The following is a 14,595-nucleotide window of genomic DNA, read 5'->3' as shown; positions in this document are numbered from 1 at the left end:
ATGCAAAACACGTATGAAGTTTTTCATATCCTAGAGATTAGATAAGGTTTGTAACTAGGCAATCAATATCCTGAAAAATCACAGCCGTTTGTTGAAAAATCGCCCATTTTACCTGTAATATAGATATCACACTCCTTGGCCATGAATCAGTTTTCAGAATACCTGCAAGCTGTTCTCATATTTTTCTGTCTAGTCCAACAGTGTTTATGCCTGATACATAATTTCTGAGGCCTGCCAAAGCTTAAATTATTGAATTATTAATCTTGGGGAAATTCTACTCATGAAATATGTTTTTATGTAACTTCCTTCTTACTTTTGGAAAATTACTTAACTGATTTTACCTTCATTTCTCATATTGTTTAACTAATTAATTGTGTACAGAAAAAAATGTAGATATAATAGAACAACCTAAAATAATTCCTAATATATTTGTGCCAAATAAAATATCTGCAAAGCATGAAATGTTTGTTTTGTTACAGGTATAAGGCTTTCATATTTGTCTTGACTTTCATGCTGTACGTTAGTTTTCATTTATCAAGGAAGCCAATCAGTATAGTTAAGGTAAGCAACAAGGAAGTATGTTTTTTTTCTATATCCTGATGATGTCAAACAAGGAAGTATATCTTCCCTAAAACTAAACTGCAAATGACAGAGCAGTAGATCTTTAAAAATTTTGGATGACAATTACAACTAGACAGATGTACAGTAATACGCTAAATAAAAATATTCATAAAAACTATTATGTGGTTAACATTCTACAAAGATGCTATATCAAAAGATATGTAATGCTTGTGAATATGTCTTAAAAGGGCTTTATTTTACTTGATATCACATGTTTGAAATATTATAAATGTACACTGGGATGTTTGTAAAGATGCAGATATATTGTGATGAATTTATCTGGCAAATTATGTTGGATAGTCTTTTAAAAGCTGTCCAGTTCTTTTTCTGCTTTTCATTTCACTTTTCATGTGGCTAATTAGGCATATCAAGTTTTGTGATAAAAATAAAAGTTATCATCTAGCTGAATTAGTCTTATCAAGATTTAAAATAATAGAGGAAGATAACTCATTCATTCATTCATTTTATATGGCCACTCATCTCAAACAAGTGACTCTGGGCAGTGAACAATCATAAAAATAAAAAATAAGTAAATATATGCAGCCAAGAAAAAATATACCGTATATGGCGGCGTATTAGGCGACCCGGCGTATAAGACGACCCCCGTCTTTATAGCCGGGCCGCATTCCTAGAACGTCGTCTTATATGCCGGAAACTACCAGTATTTCCGGCGTATAAGACGACTCGGCGTATAAGACGACCCCCGTCTTTGGCGCCGATTTCAACGCTCGCGGAAGTCGTCTTATACGCCGGCATTTACGGTAATCCATAGAAGTTAACATAATCAGGAAATGGGATCCTTAACTTTAAATTTAATTTTATAATAAGTAATATGCCAGATAAATTTGAAACTGAATAATGCATGTTATTTAAAACTTGAAAGATTGAATTGGCCTTATCAAGTTTTGAAGTAATACAGTATAAAATAACTTATTTAACTTCAATTCAAATATATTTACCGGTGTGTCTGATAATTTGTTCCAGTAAGGTAAAGATTCAACAAAACAAAATATTCAGTAGAATTTCCCTTTTCTTCCACTCTAATTTAGGGAGAACTGCATAAACACTGTACAACTCTTCAAATTAGTGAGAGGGATGCCTATAAAGAACATGCCATCCACATTCCATCTGTTAAAACATTACATAATGATTCTCGCTGTGGATGGAAACCTTTTGGTGAGTAGTAGGAAGGATGGAAGGCTGAATTAACTTTGAGTAGCTGAGAATCAAACTGCTGGCAGTCGGCAGAATTAGCCTGCAATACTGCATTCTAACCACTGCACCACCACAGCTCTTATGTGCCTTGGGTACAATCCCAAAACAATTGGAGCACCGCTTGAACACCATCAGAATTGATAAATTCACCATCAGTGAATTGCAAAAGGTAGCTCTACTTGGAACAGCTTACATCCTGCGATGATATCTGTAACACCTTCAAACATCCATATATACCTATCCAAGATCCTTGAGAAAGGACCCAAAAGGCAGTCAAACATGCCAAATCCTGTCTGGACATCTGGCTCACTGTAACAAACCATAATATTAGAACACCATTGGAATTGTCAAAAATCACCGTCAGTCAGTTGCTACAGACAACTTTATTTAAATAATACCTTTAATACCATCAAACAAAAACATCTACCTAATCCCAGGTACATGGAGAAGACTCCGTAGATGCATAAAAAGGCCAAATCCAGTCTAAGCATCTGTCTGTACAATCAACCATAATAATTAGAAAAGATTAACAAACAAATAATTTATATAAAACACTGTTTCAAATAGGACAATTGGAAAAGTGTATAGATTTTTGTCCATCAATTTTATTTCTAGATGTTTCTTACCTAAAGTTTTTAATCTTATAAGAAGAAAATACTTTTTGAAGTAAGTCAGGAATATTAAGAAGTTTATACTGCATCCAGTTTTGGTCAGCATGGTGTAAAAAAGATGTTGAGACTCTAGAAAGAGTACAGAGAAGAGCAACAAAGATGATTAGGAGACTGGAGGCTAAAACATAAGGAACAGCTGCTGGAAGTGGGTATGTCTAGTTTAATGAAGAGAAGGATGAGGGGGGACATGATAGCAGTGTTCCAATATCTCAGGGGCTGCCACAAAGAAGCGGAAGTCAAGCTATTCTCCAAAGCACCTGAAGGCAGAACAAGAAGCAACGGATGGAATCTAATCAAGGAGAGAAGCAACCTAGAACTAAGGAGAAACTTCCTGACAATTAGAACAATTAACCAGTGGAACAACCTGCCTCCAGAAGCGGTGAATGCTCCAACACTGGAAGTTTTTAAGAAGAGACTGGACAGCCATTTCCCAGTTCAGTATTAAATGTATTGATAGGCAGCACAAATACTAGCAATGTTATTCACATGACATATTCAAGGGCAAGTGTGAAAAGAAGACATAGTGACTGCAACCCTTCATCACATCTCTAGGATTTTGTGGATGGTATTATGCATTTCTTTCCCCCAATGCATTTACTGAATATGAATTGTTATGCAGGATTAGTATTATTTAAACACATTTTAAAAATTAGATATGAAAGGCTGTTTTGAACTGTGCACAATTTCCATTTTCAGTCCTTTGTATAACGATATCATTATTAAGTTATGTACTTTTATTATAATTTGATCAAGGAGAAAACTAACTTCTCTTTAAATTATTAGAAGCCATTTTTATACAAACACCAAATATGAATAGATAATTACTATTTATAAATTGTATTTAAGCTATTCAGTCCCTTGAACTGCTACATATAAATGTATGTATCTTCCTAGATAAAAGCAACTACAAGCAGTTATTAGGAGCCCTGGATTATTCATTTCTATGTGCTTATGCTGTCGGAATGTATCTGAGGTACATTTTCTTACTCTTTATCTTGCTTCATGGGTTCAGTGCGTCAGTATGGAATATTATGCTACCTTTGATCTTGGTTACCATTTTGCTTAGGGGTTTCTGGGAAGCAAAGAGAATATTACTGAATGAGAAATGTTGAAAGAACCAAATCAAAACATGAAATATTTCCTATTGTAATTAAAGTTGAAAGGAACATGGCTTCATATAATCTAATGAATTCAAATGTATTTTGGATGAGATTCAATTCTCTGTAAAACCCCAAAATGTTTTAGATGCCCATGATTCTTACTCTTACTGCTAAGCTATAGAGTTCTAGAAGACTATTTGGGCTGAATAAAGAAATACATTTTAAGCCACTTTTACATCTATGCGCATAAAATAGAGTCCACCAAAAAGTATTTGTTTGTGCCACTTGGAATCCTATGCTTTAATGACTTAAAATAATTACCATTCTGTTATTTGCTTTTCACTGAGATTCCTCAAGGCATCTGTGCCCCTTTCCTACCTTTTCATGTTGGGTAATGGTAGTGATTCAACAAGCTATCTTTTGGTATCATAGATATGTTGGACCCGATTATCCTGGAGACATTTTTAATAATCTTACAAAAAATATTCTTGAATTCAAATTTGAAGTCTATATTTTGAAGATTTTAATAATTTGCAAGGTTTGGTTTTCAGAGAGCTATGACTATGATTAGTTTTAGTTCAATATGCATTCACAATTCATCTTCTTTTTAACCTTTATTTAAAGTGGCATAATAGGGGAGCGTTTGCCTATCCGATACTATCTCAGTGGTGGCATGCTTGCCAGTGGATTCTTCACTGCATTATTTGGAATTGGCTATTTCTGTAACATACATAATTTGTGGTTCTACATCATTGCTCAGGTAAGCATGCCTACTTTATTTTTCCATACCTCTCAAATGCAGCCTAAGAATATAAATGCATCTATGCTGCAGCATTTTCTTGTTGATGTTCCCCAGCCATAGTTTGGAGGCATTTTAGTGTTACTACTACATAACTATTGTGGCTAGTAACTATTGATTACATGGTCTTATACTGTATGGTGCATCTAATTCTTTTTTTTAACAATTTTATTTTATTCAAAAAATTAAAATCCAAACTCCAAAAGAAAAAAAATTGAACAAAGACAAAACAAAGCTAAACAAAAACATTGAAAAATAATGTGAATTTTAAAAAAAGAACCAAAACATATATTGTCCCTCCTACTTGAACATTGACAAATCTATTGCAACAATAATAGCCTCCCCCTTCTTGCAAAGCAGGTCCACGCTTCCTTGAAGTACATTGACCAAACCAGTGTATATCATGACAAGATGTGATCATTTTTAAAGATTGTATAAAGGTGTTATATTAGATCTCTCCAGTTCATTTCTTAGTGATTCTTGCTTTTATTGAATATTCTGCATAGCAAAAGTATGGTGTGTAAAAGCTACCAAGGAAAATCTCTTCTGTTCTTTGATAGAAACATTTATATATATTATTCTTTTCTTTGATAGAAGTATTTCTATTATTATTTGATAATAATAGAACCCATTTCTTCAAACCGTAACTGTTTTGTAATTAGTCTGAGAATTTATGCAGTGGTATGTCCTGAAACACTTAAAACTATCTTTTTTTTCCTCTGAGGATAAATTTTATAATCCATTTTTATATGTTTTACAGCCCAAACAGTTCTAGCAACAGTCTAGACTACTATTGATTAAAAGCAGTTGATTGTTAGGAAGTAGAATTATTCAAACGAATTTCTAAATCTGGCTTTGAAAGCTGGATCTTTCATTGAAAGTAGCTGGATTTTGCATTGAAACAAAAGACACATATGTTGTACTATGTATTTTGTAGCAGTTTATTTCCAAAACAATATAGAAATAATTTAAAAAGTAAATGTTGCCTTCGACTCTTACTCTTCCAAAGTACACATTTCCTAATGAGAAATATAAATCTTTGGTAAAGCAGAAGATGCCTAGTATAGTCTAAAAGTTGTTGCATTTTCTGTCAGTTCTGCTATTTAATAACTGAGAGGATTGCTATATGCTTCAGAACTAAGTAATGCTTGATGATTTATTCTCTTCACAGGTCGTGCATAAATCAATACTCCTTTCACTTTTATTGCTTTTGCACCTTTGGCACTGCAACTCCTTCAATTAAATAGTTGGAGAATAAAGATATCACATAGTTAGTACATGCCTTTCTGTTGCACAGCAATTACTCCATATGTTTTAAAACAACTCAGAGAAGTCAAATTATAATGGCTAATTTGATATAGTACTGACAGAAAAGCGTAGTAAAACTATGAGACCTGAAGCCTGGCTGAATTATTGTCTTAATGAATAAGCATAATATAATTTTTCTGATATGTATACCATAAATTTAAATATTATATTTAATATTAGCTTATTATACTGTATATTATAGCTATGAAGTATTTTGCTGCAGGATAACCTTTGCCATTAAAAACTTTTCAGGTAGCTAATGGAATGGTACAAACTACTGGCTGGCCCAGTGTGGTCACCTGCATTGGCAACTGGTTTGGAAAAGGAAGGTAAATTCTCTATTTTCTCTCTCTGGGTAGAGGGGAGAAATCTTTTGGTAAAGGTCAAATAATTAATTCTAATAAAAAAAATGCTTCATCACGCAGGTAAACTCATATATTATAAATGTTGTGGTTTAACCATAGATTTGTGAAATGAATTATTCATTATATATATGAATGAAATGTCCAACAAGTTGGCTGTCCTAATGAACAACTGCAACCCTGGACAATGGATAATAAGCAAACAACAGAATAAGCAGATAGTAAACCATTATGCTTAAAAGCATAAACAGAAATCAGTAGGCAGTCAGAAACTCAAACTTACTTTACATCAATCAACTTGGCCCCAATTTTTTAGTATTATCCTGAAAACTAACGAGATTGGGTCCAACTAGATTAGGAATTGGGGGTCTGTGTGAGAGAGATTGTTTCAGAGGGCAGATGCTACAGTGAAAGGGGAAGGATTTTCCTGTCCCATCAGATGACATTGTTTCCAAGATTAGTCTCAGAGCATACCCATCCCACTAAAGCATGTGGGATGGAGAGATACCATCAGGAAGAAGCTTCTCACAGATATCCCACTCCTGTATATAGTTGCACAAAGGCTCTCCTGACCACAACTACCACCTTGTGTATTTATCTGAGAGGAGTAACTACACAAGGCCATATCTCACTAACAACTCACCACAAATTTGCAGAACTTTATCCATTGGGTGCCAAGAATGGTCATCACAGCAGCCTGTCAGTACTGTCTCTCCTCTTTGTCAGAAGGGAACAAGTTAGGCTGAACAGAGCTAGTGAATGATACTCAAAGGATAAAATAAAAGCAGAGGCATAAGCATGTTTTGCTATTTCCACAAGGTAAACTTTTAAGAGAGAGTCAGTTTGATGTAGTAGAATACCATAGAGCTGGAAGGGACCTTGGAGGTCTTCTAGTCTAGCACCCCACTCAAGCAGGAGAACATATACCATTTCAGACAAGTGACTGTCTAGTGGTCTCTTCTTAAAAATCTCCAGTGATGAAGCACCCACGATTTCTGGAGGCAAGCTGTTCCACTGGTTAATTGTCCTCACTGTCAGGAAACTTCTCCTTAATTCCAGGTTGCTTCTCTCTTTGTTGAGTTTCCAACCATTGTTTCTTGTCCTGCCCTCTGGTGCTTTGATGAATAAAGTGACCCCTTCTTCTTGATGGCAGCCCCTCAAATACTGGAATACTATCATGTCTCCCCTATTTCTTCTTTTTTTAGATTAGCCAGACCCAAATCCTGCAGCCGTTCTTCGTATGTTTTAGTCTTTAGGCCTTTGATCATCTTAGTTGCTCTTCTCTGAATTTTTTCCAACGTCTTTTTTGTGGTATGGTGACCAAAATTGGTTGCAATATTCCATGTGGTCTTACTAGGGTTTTATAAAGCAGTACTAATACTTCGCGTGTTCTTGATTCTATGCCTCTGTTTCCACAATCCAGGATTGTATTAACTCATCCCATCAGGCTTCGATGAATAAACTATGTCATACCCTCCCTTGTGTACTATTGCTTCTAGTTCACCCTGTTTGTTTCCAAGCTTTGATCATTTGTATATAAGCATTTAAAACTTTTATGCCTGTCCGTGGTTTTGTTTCCCGCATCTCCTGAATGTTGTTTGAGTTTTTCTTTTTTTCTCATCTCTGCCCACCTCATTGTTTGATTTGTTTTGTTGGGATTTATGATTGGTTTTGGGTTCTAGAGATTCTGAAGATTGGTCACCCTCCCCCCTCAATTTTAGTTTAAAGCCCTCCTGATGAATTGGGGCAGTCTTTTTCCGAGTACATTTTTCCATTTTTGTGAGGTGCAGCCCATCCCTTGCCAAGAGTCCTTCATGAAGGAAATGCAGTCTATGATCCATGAAACCAACATTTTCTTGGTGACACCAACCCTTTAGCCAATGGTTTATTTCTAGAATTCTTTTTTCCCTCACTGGGTGTTGGCCTTTCATTGGGAGCACTGATGAGAAACTACTTGTGGTCCTAGCTTCTTAACTTTATTGCCTAGTTGTTGTAGTCTCTCACTATTGTATTCAGGTTCTTTACTGTGTCATTCATCCAATATGGAGGAGGAAGAGGGAGGGGTAGTAATCTGTAGGCCTAATTATTTTGGTTAGGTTCTCAGCCGCATCTTTGATTTTTGCTCCAGGAAAGGCTAGAAAACAATAAACTGAGTTCCATTCTTCTCACCAGCTGGGTGACCTTGGGCTAGTCACTTTCTCTCAGCCCTAGGAAGGAGGCAATGGCAAATCATTTCTGAAAAACCTTGCCAGGAAAATTATATGGACTTGCCCACGCAGTCTCTGAGAATCAGTCACAATTGAATCAAAGGAGGGGAGTGTTTTAAGAAAGGTTCTTACCTATGTTGGTCCTGTAAACATCTCTTTTGGCACGTTCCTGTAGAGGTCATCTATAAACTAGAGGTTCCACCAAGGTCTGTGCACAGAGTTCACAACTCTGTTGTTGCTTTCATTCTACTGGCAACAAAGGTCCTGGTTGAATCCCTATCAGCATTTCAGTGACAACCTCAAATCTTAAGTACCAATCAAATAGAACTGGCCTCCCTACAGTGGGGAAAAATGAATTAAAATTCAAGGTTAATGGAGTGGTCTGCCATGACAAAGGACTGATGACTATATATTAGGACTCCAGATCACCATGCCACTGCCTTGAGACAAAAAGCAGGTTTAACATGTGGTTCCCGTGTGAATCAGGCTCTGAATAAACAGAAAAGCAAGTCTAACATGTGGTTCCTGTATGAATCAGGCTCTGATTAAACAGAATCAGATCCAAGGTGGCCCTGAACTCCCAGGTTGCCTCAAAGTTTGCAATTAGAGAAGGCAGGTTGAAGTTTATTAAGTGTTTTGCTGTCCGTAATTTAAAAAAAGATATTTTTTTGGCTTGTTTGTTTTAATACATAAAAGGCATATTCCAAGCATATTGCCTTAGTGTCACATGTATCCTGGGGGAAAAATCCTAAAATTTAGCCAGCAATATGTGCCTATACATATGCCTGACCCATGTGAATAGAACAAAGTATATGAATGAACCATGCATTAGACACTGCTCTCATCCTATGTAATTATGCCCTCCTCCTATAACAACAGCTGATTGGCTATCTAGATCAGTAGTCCTCAACCTTTGCAGCTTGGTGGCCCAGTTGTGGGGGGAGAGGGGAACTCGGCTGCATGAGCAGTGGGCCAGCATGCATGCACGTAGCTGGCCCGCCACACATGTGTACGATTGCCCATTGCTCATGCAAGTTGAGCTGCATACGTGCATGCAATACAGCCAGCCAGCCAGCTACTCACGTGGCCCAATTCCGAATAGGCCATGGCCCGGTATTGGGTTGGGGACCCCTGATCTAAATCACAGTCAGTATCTTTGGGAATAGTCCCCAAGCAAAAGAGCTTGTAAAAAAGAGGCAACCCAAGCCATGTACTATACCAGGGGTAGGCAACCTTGGCTCTTTTATGACTCGTGGACTTCAACTCCCAGAATTCCTAAGCCAGCATGGCTGGCTCAGGAATTCTGGGAGTTGACATCCACGAGTCATAAAAGAGCCAAGGTTGCCTATCCCTGGACTATACCATATTCACAGGTCTGATTCATTTTAATTTCCCTGTTGCTAAGCCAAAAACCTACATGTTCTCAACTCAATCTATATTACAGGGTGGTTGTGGGAAAAAAATAAGAGGAGAGAGTACTACATATACCTCTGAGTTCAAGAATAAAAGCCAGAATATAAAGCTAATAATTCAGGATTAGTGTGTTAATAATGCTCTGATTTGTGAATTCTGTTGAAATGGGTCACAAAACAAATTAATTCCCAATTTATGTGAAATATACTAAAGGTACCAAAAACCATCCAGATATATCCTGCCTGTACATGCGGAATCTCTTCTAGAGTCTTAAAATTTAAATATGCATATATTTTCACCATCCAATGTTAATATCAATGAGAATATTAACCTTTTTTTCTTTTTCATTCATTGTAGAAGAGGATTGATAATGGGATTATGGAATTCACACACTTCAGTCGGAAATATATTAGGATCCTTAATAGCTGGCTACTGGGTATCTACTTGCTGGGGTCTGTCTTTTGTGGTACCTGGCATTATAATATCCTTAATGGGGATTATATGCTACCTGTTTCTTATTGAACGTAAGTACCTATGGTGAAATGGATTTATATATGTGTGGGTGTAAAAATGTATCTAAGTATATGTACATGTATAAAAATGTGTATATGTACATATGTGTGTGTGTATACACATAAATACAGATTTTGTTTTCATCTGGAATCAGTCAATCAATCAATCAATGCTATTCACAGCCATAAAATAAAGCCTAAAATAAAGCTTTTCTTTGTCAAATAACAAAATAGACTTTAAAATGTAGAACTGAATCCAGGATAGAACAGAAGCTGTAACCTTAACCCATCTGCAATGTAGATATAGGTTTAACAAAACTTTCATATTTAATGACAATTTTCCATTATTGTGCCCTTTCATAATAATAGTTTTTTTATTACTGCAGTTGGCAACATTTTGAAAAATATGCTATATGCGTGTTAATTTATTCTATTTTCTATTGCATTATTTCAGATCCTAAGGATGTAAACGATACAGTCAAATCATCAACTGTAAGTAAAGTGGTTTTTTTTTTAACAATATCTGACAACTGATATTTTTTGGGAAGGGGAGGTTAGGGGAAAAAAATCAGTCTTAGGAAATACCTTATTCAGCTTCCTTTTCCTTTAATGTTCCAGCAAAACTGCTGTGATTTTCAGAGGTTGGAACACTATACTTGCACATACTGGTTTATCTTTTTTTTTTTATTGAAAATTTTTAGATTTTACAAAACAATACAAATGCCTTCCCCAAACCCCCCCCCCACCCTCCCCTACCCTCCCCCAATCTTCCCAGAGCTGAATACAGGCTTAGTTAAAAAAATTTCAAAAAGTCTTAAAACAAATATAAACCATAAACAAATCTAAATGCATTAATTAAACAAGTTGTAAAATAGTTAACAATAATATATGTATAAAAAGACAAAAATACAAAGAAATACAAAAAAATAGAAAGAAAGAAAAAGAAAAGAAGAAAAAAGAAAAAAAAAGAAAAAATAAGTCTAAAAAATCTATAAAGTCTATGAAATATCTTAAGTTTTAAATATAAGTTATTGAAAAGCTAAATAATATTTTTTTATTTCCAACTTATATTGTATAAAGTCTATCCATTTTTTCCATACCAAAAAATACTTCTCTTGCGATTGGTCTTTCAAGAAAGCCGAGATCTTTGCCATTTCCGCCAAATAAGAAACTTTAAAAAACCACTCTTGTAAAGTAGGCACATACTGGTTTATCTTATTAAGTATTTGATCCCAAATCGATGAGACGATTTTATTCAATAGTTTCAAGATGCCCAAAATGTTCTCCCGCTAATGTGTTCTCCATAGCCTGCCCTCAAAGACCATTGGGAAGTTGCAATTGGTCCAGAACACAGCACACAGGTAGCTATGTGTGAAGCACAGTTTGCCCATGTAATTCTTCTATTCAAAAGCTGCACTGCACTGACTTTCAGTAGGCTTCCAGGTACATTCCAAGATGCTGGTTATCATCCATAAACTGCTATATGACACAAGACCAGTTTGTGGGACCATCTCTGGTTATATTGTCTTGTTCCAGATACAGTTCCAAGCTGGTCATGATACTTCATGGATATCAATCTCATGTTGTTGGACACAGGAAATTTACCTTCTTTATGACAATGCTTATCTTTTAGAATGAACTCCTCCCCCCCCCCGATTTCATTGTCTTATCCCCTGCCCACTAACCTTTCAAAAAATATTTAAAAACTAGCTTTTCCTCTAGACATTTTGGTTGAGAAGTTGGTTGTGGTCATCCCAGAGATGTATATATATTTGTGTCTAAGTTTGTTGGTGCTGTTTTTAATTTTATGTTAGCCACACAGAATTGCTTTGGTGAATTGGGTAGTCATAGAACATTGATTAAATAAAATAAAATGAATTAAAATAAAATATGCCCATTTGATTAACACCAAATAAGACCACTTATTTCTACTAATACCATCTTTATAGAGATGGCACAAATCATTCCACTGTCATAGATGAACCCAGCACCTGCTGTTTCTCTTGTTGCTCCAGTCCCAGCTTCTTTGCCCTGCCCTCTCCATCTTCTATTGCCACATCTTTCTTCACTGCACCTATTAAAATATATTTCAGAAACCTTACCTGAAATGCTCGAGTAAATTCAGGATTTTGAAGCCAGCTGTAAGCAGTAAGGTAACAGAGACATCTCAGGTAAAGCTAAAATATTTTCATAAATAGTTTTAAATTACTAATTACAATCCTTGTAAATTGTCTGCATGCTAGAGAAAAAGTCAAACAGCTTAATGAAATAGTCTTTGCTTAATCGCAGTTGTTTCAATTCTTCATAATCAGGCCTGATTTTCATTTATCTGTCCTTGGGTAGCTCAGTGTATCTGTGTGTGTTTAATTTGGGTGGGTCATTACTTTTATAGCTTTAAAAATACCTTGTTAGCATCTGATAGGGCTGGCTTTGCCCTTAGGAAAGATGAAAGATGCACTTCCAACAATTTCCATTATATTGGCTGCAGTCTTGCAAGGGTAGACGCGTGACTTCAAACTCGGTGCTCACGTAGAGATGGCCCTACCAGAGACAAAATGGGTTCTAGTTTGAGGGAAAGAAAGGAACTCCGTGAAGAAGGCTGTGGAAATCTTCTCTAGTGCTGAGAAATGAGATATGAGTTCCCTTCATATGTCCATGGGTTGACTTCTCTGTGGTGGATAGATTTCCTTCAGCAAGTGATGAAGATAACCAAGATAATTCCTCAGCAATGGGAGTGAAAAACATATTAGGAAGGAAGTCTCTATTCTGCTCACTATCTAGGACCACCTTCAGCTCTGGGAAATGTACAGTTAACTCCATGGATCCCCTGACGTTCCTAGCTGTGTAACTTCACCTTATTTCAGGAGGTAGAAGTCAAATACCAGCCAGTTCAGATGACAGAATAGGAAAAGTGGTCTTTCCAATCGACCCAAGTCCTGATTCCATTCTACACCCAACTCCAATATATGACTCTAACCATTCTTGGAGCAAGACTCCAATGCTATTAAACTTCCTATGAAACATTCCAAAGTTTTAAGAAAGGTCAGCATTGTATTACTTTACCAATGTGCTTGTTAAATACTGATTACTTTACTAATACACTGGTTAACTGTTTGTAAGTCGCCCAGGGTTGCCTCAAAGCAAGACAGGTGGCAAACAAATCAAATGAAATATAAAATAAATACAGTAGGCCCCAAAAAGAGCCCATGCCAGATAAGAAATCTGAGCAACAAGAAAATAAAGTGAAGGTAATATCATGGCAACAAAGCTTATCCTGAGAATGGAGGTGTTCTATATATACCCAAATATTCTTGCTTTCATTGGGAAAGACTTTTCAAGTTAGCTAAGGATACAATCTATCTTTTTGCAAGGGGGAATTGTGGCTTAAGCAATGCTGTAACTTTATTAGCAACAATGTCCATTTAGTTTTATGCTTATAGAAAACCGGGTATTCAAATTCCACATGGGAAGTCCATAATGTGTGGAATGGAAAATAGAGAAACTCGTATTCCTCCCTCTTAATGAAATCATAATAGTTACTCTGAAGCACTGCCTTCTACTCCATAGCTGTGTTCTGAGCAAAGGGATAAATAAGCATGGTGTGACAACGCTGAAAAAACAAAACGTCCCTCTGACTGTTTTACAGAATTTGCAAGCACATTTGCCCTACAGAAAAAGACAAGAAGTGATCTTTGTGTAAAGAGAGGAACTGCTTTTTGTTTGCTTGCTTCTTTTCCTGAGAAGGAAAAGGCAAACAGTAATATCTCTTGCGCCCACCTCACTGAACAGAAAAAAATAATAATCTCAAAAGCAGGAACAGGGATTAGAGGAAATCTAAAGAAGTTTCTCCTATCTGAAGTCTTCCACCTTGGCCTTTGGTCCACAGGGGTGAAAATGGGAGGTCTCTGATCTGGATGTGGTTCCCGCTTCTGCTATTACATACAGAACACAGAACATGAAATGCTTCCTTAGTATTCAGTATATAAATAGCATATCAATATATCATTTCTTTTTTTAACGGTACATTATAATATCTCAGTTGCTTAGTTTATAAAGAGAAGAGACATACTGCCTACACTGAGTTTGATGGGGTCTTTTATAGGATCCAGAAATGCATTGTCTGCTACCAAGCAATGAGAATTGCACAAAGCCATTGAATCTTAATGGAGGACATGAACACTTTGAAAATGGAAATGCTGCAATAAGTTTCACTGGAGCTTTGCAAATACCTGTGAGTATGCCAGCTTTTCTAGTAATGGTACTGGGGGGGGGGATCATTGGAAATATGTACATCACCCAAATTCTAATTTGAATGTGGGGACTAATTTGAATGTGGGGACTATGGGAATAAAATTAGAAGTATGCAGATCAGCCAATTTCTAATTTG

The 14,595-nt window shown here is 36.1% G+C and overlaps 1 protein-coding gene across 4 annotated transcripts in view; it reads left to right on the top strand.

Annotated features, from left to right (window-relative positions):
- The window catches only part of SLC37A1 (solute carrier family 37 member 1), a 33,901-nt gene that overhangs the window by 3,470 nt on the left and 15,836 nt on the right, over positions 1–14,595 (top strand). For all 4 annotated transcript variants that reach the window (XM_039368815.1, XM_039368807.1, XM_039368823.1 and 1 more), the window contains exons 3-11: positions 480–561; positions 1,671–1,797; positions 3,402–3,480; positions 4,232–4,367; positions 5,967–6,043; positions 10,054–10,220; positions 10,663–10,700; positions 12,302–12,379; positions 14,311–14,439. In XM_039368815.1, coding sequence (XP_039224749.1) covers positions 480–561; positions 1,671–1,797; positions 3,402–3,480; positions 4,232–4,367; positions 5,967–6,043; positions 10,054–10,220; positions 10,663–10,700; positions 12,302–12,379; positions 14,311–14,439 — 913 coding nt within the window. The remainder of the gene's footprint in view (positions 1–479; positions 562–1,670; positions 1,798–3,401; positions 3,481–4,231; positions 4,368–5,966; positions 6,044–10,053; positions 10,221–10,662; positions 10,701–12,301; positions 12,380–14,310; positions 14,440–14,595) is intronic.

This window comes from Crotalus tigris, unplaced genomic scaffold (genome assembly GCF_016545835.1).
Source record: "Crotalus tigris isolate CLP2741 ecotype Arizona unplaced genomic scaffold, ASM1654583v1 scf7180000017601.7605149639:7615979, whole genome shotgun sequence".
Taxonomy (NCBI): Eukaryota; Metazoa; Chordata; class Lepidosauria; order Squamata; family Viperidae; genus Crotalus; species Crotalus tigris.
The sequence above is the reverse complement of the archived record's forward strand: the minus strand, read 5'-3'. Positions and strand labels throughout refer to the sequence as shown.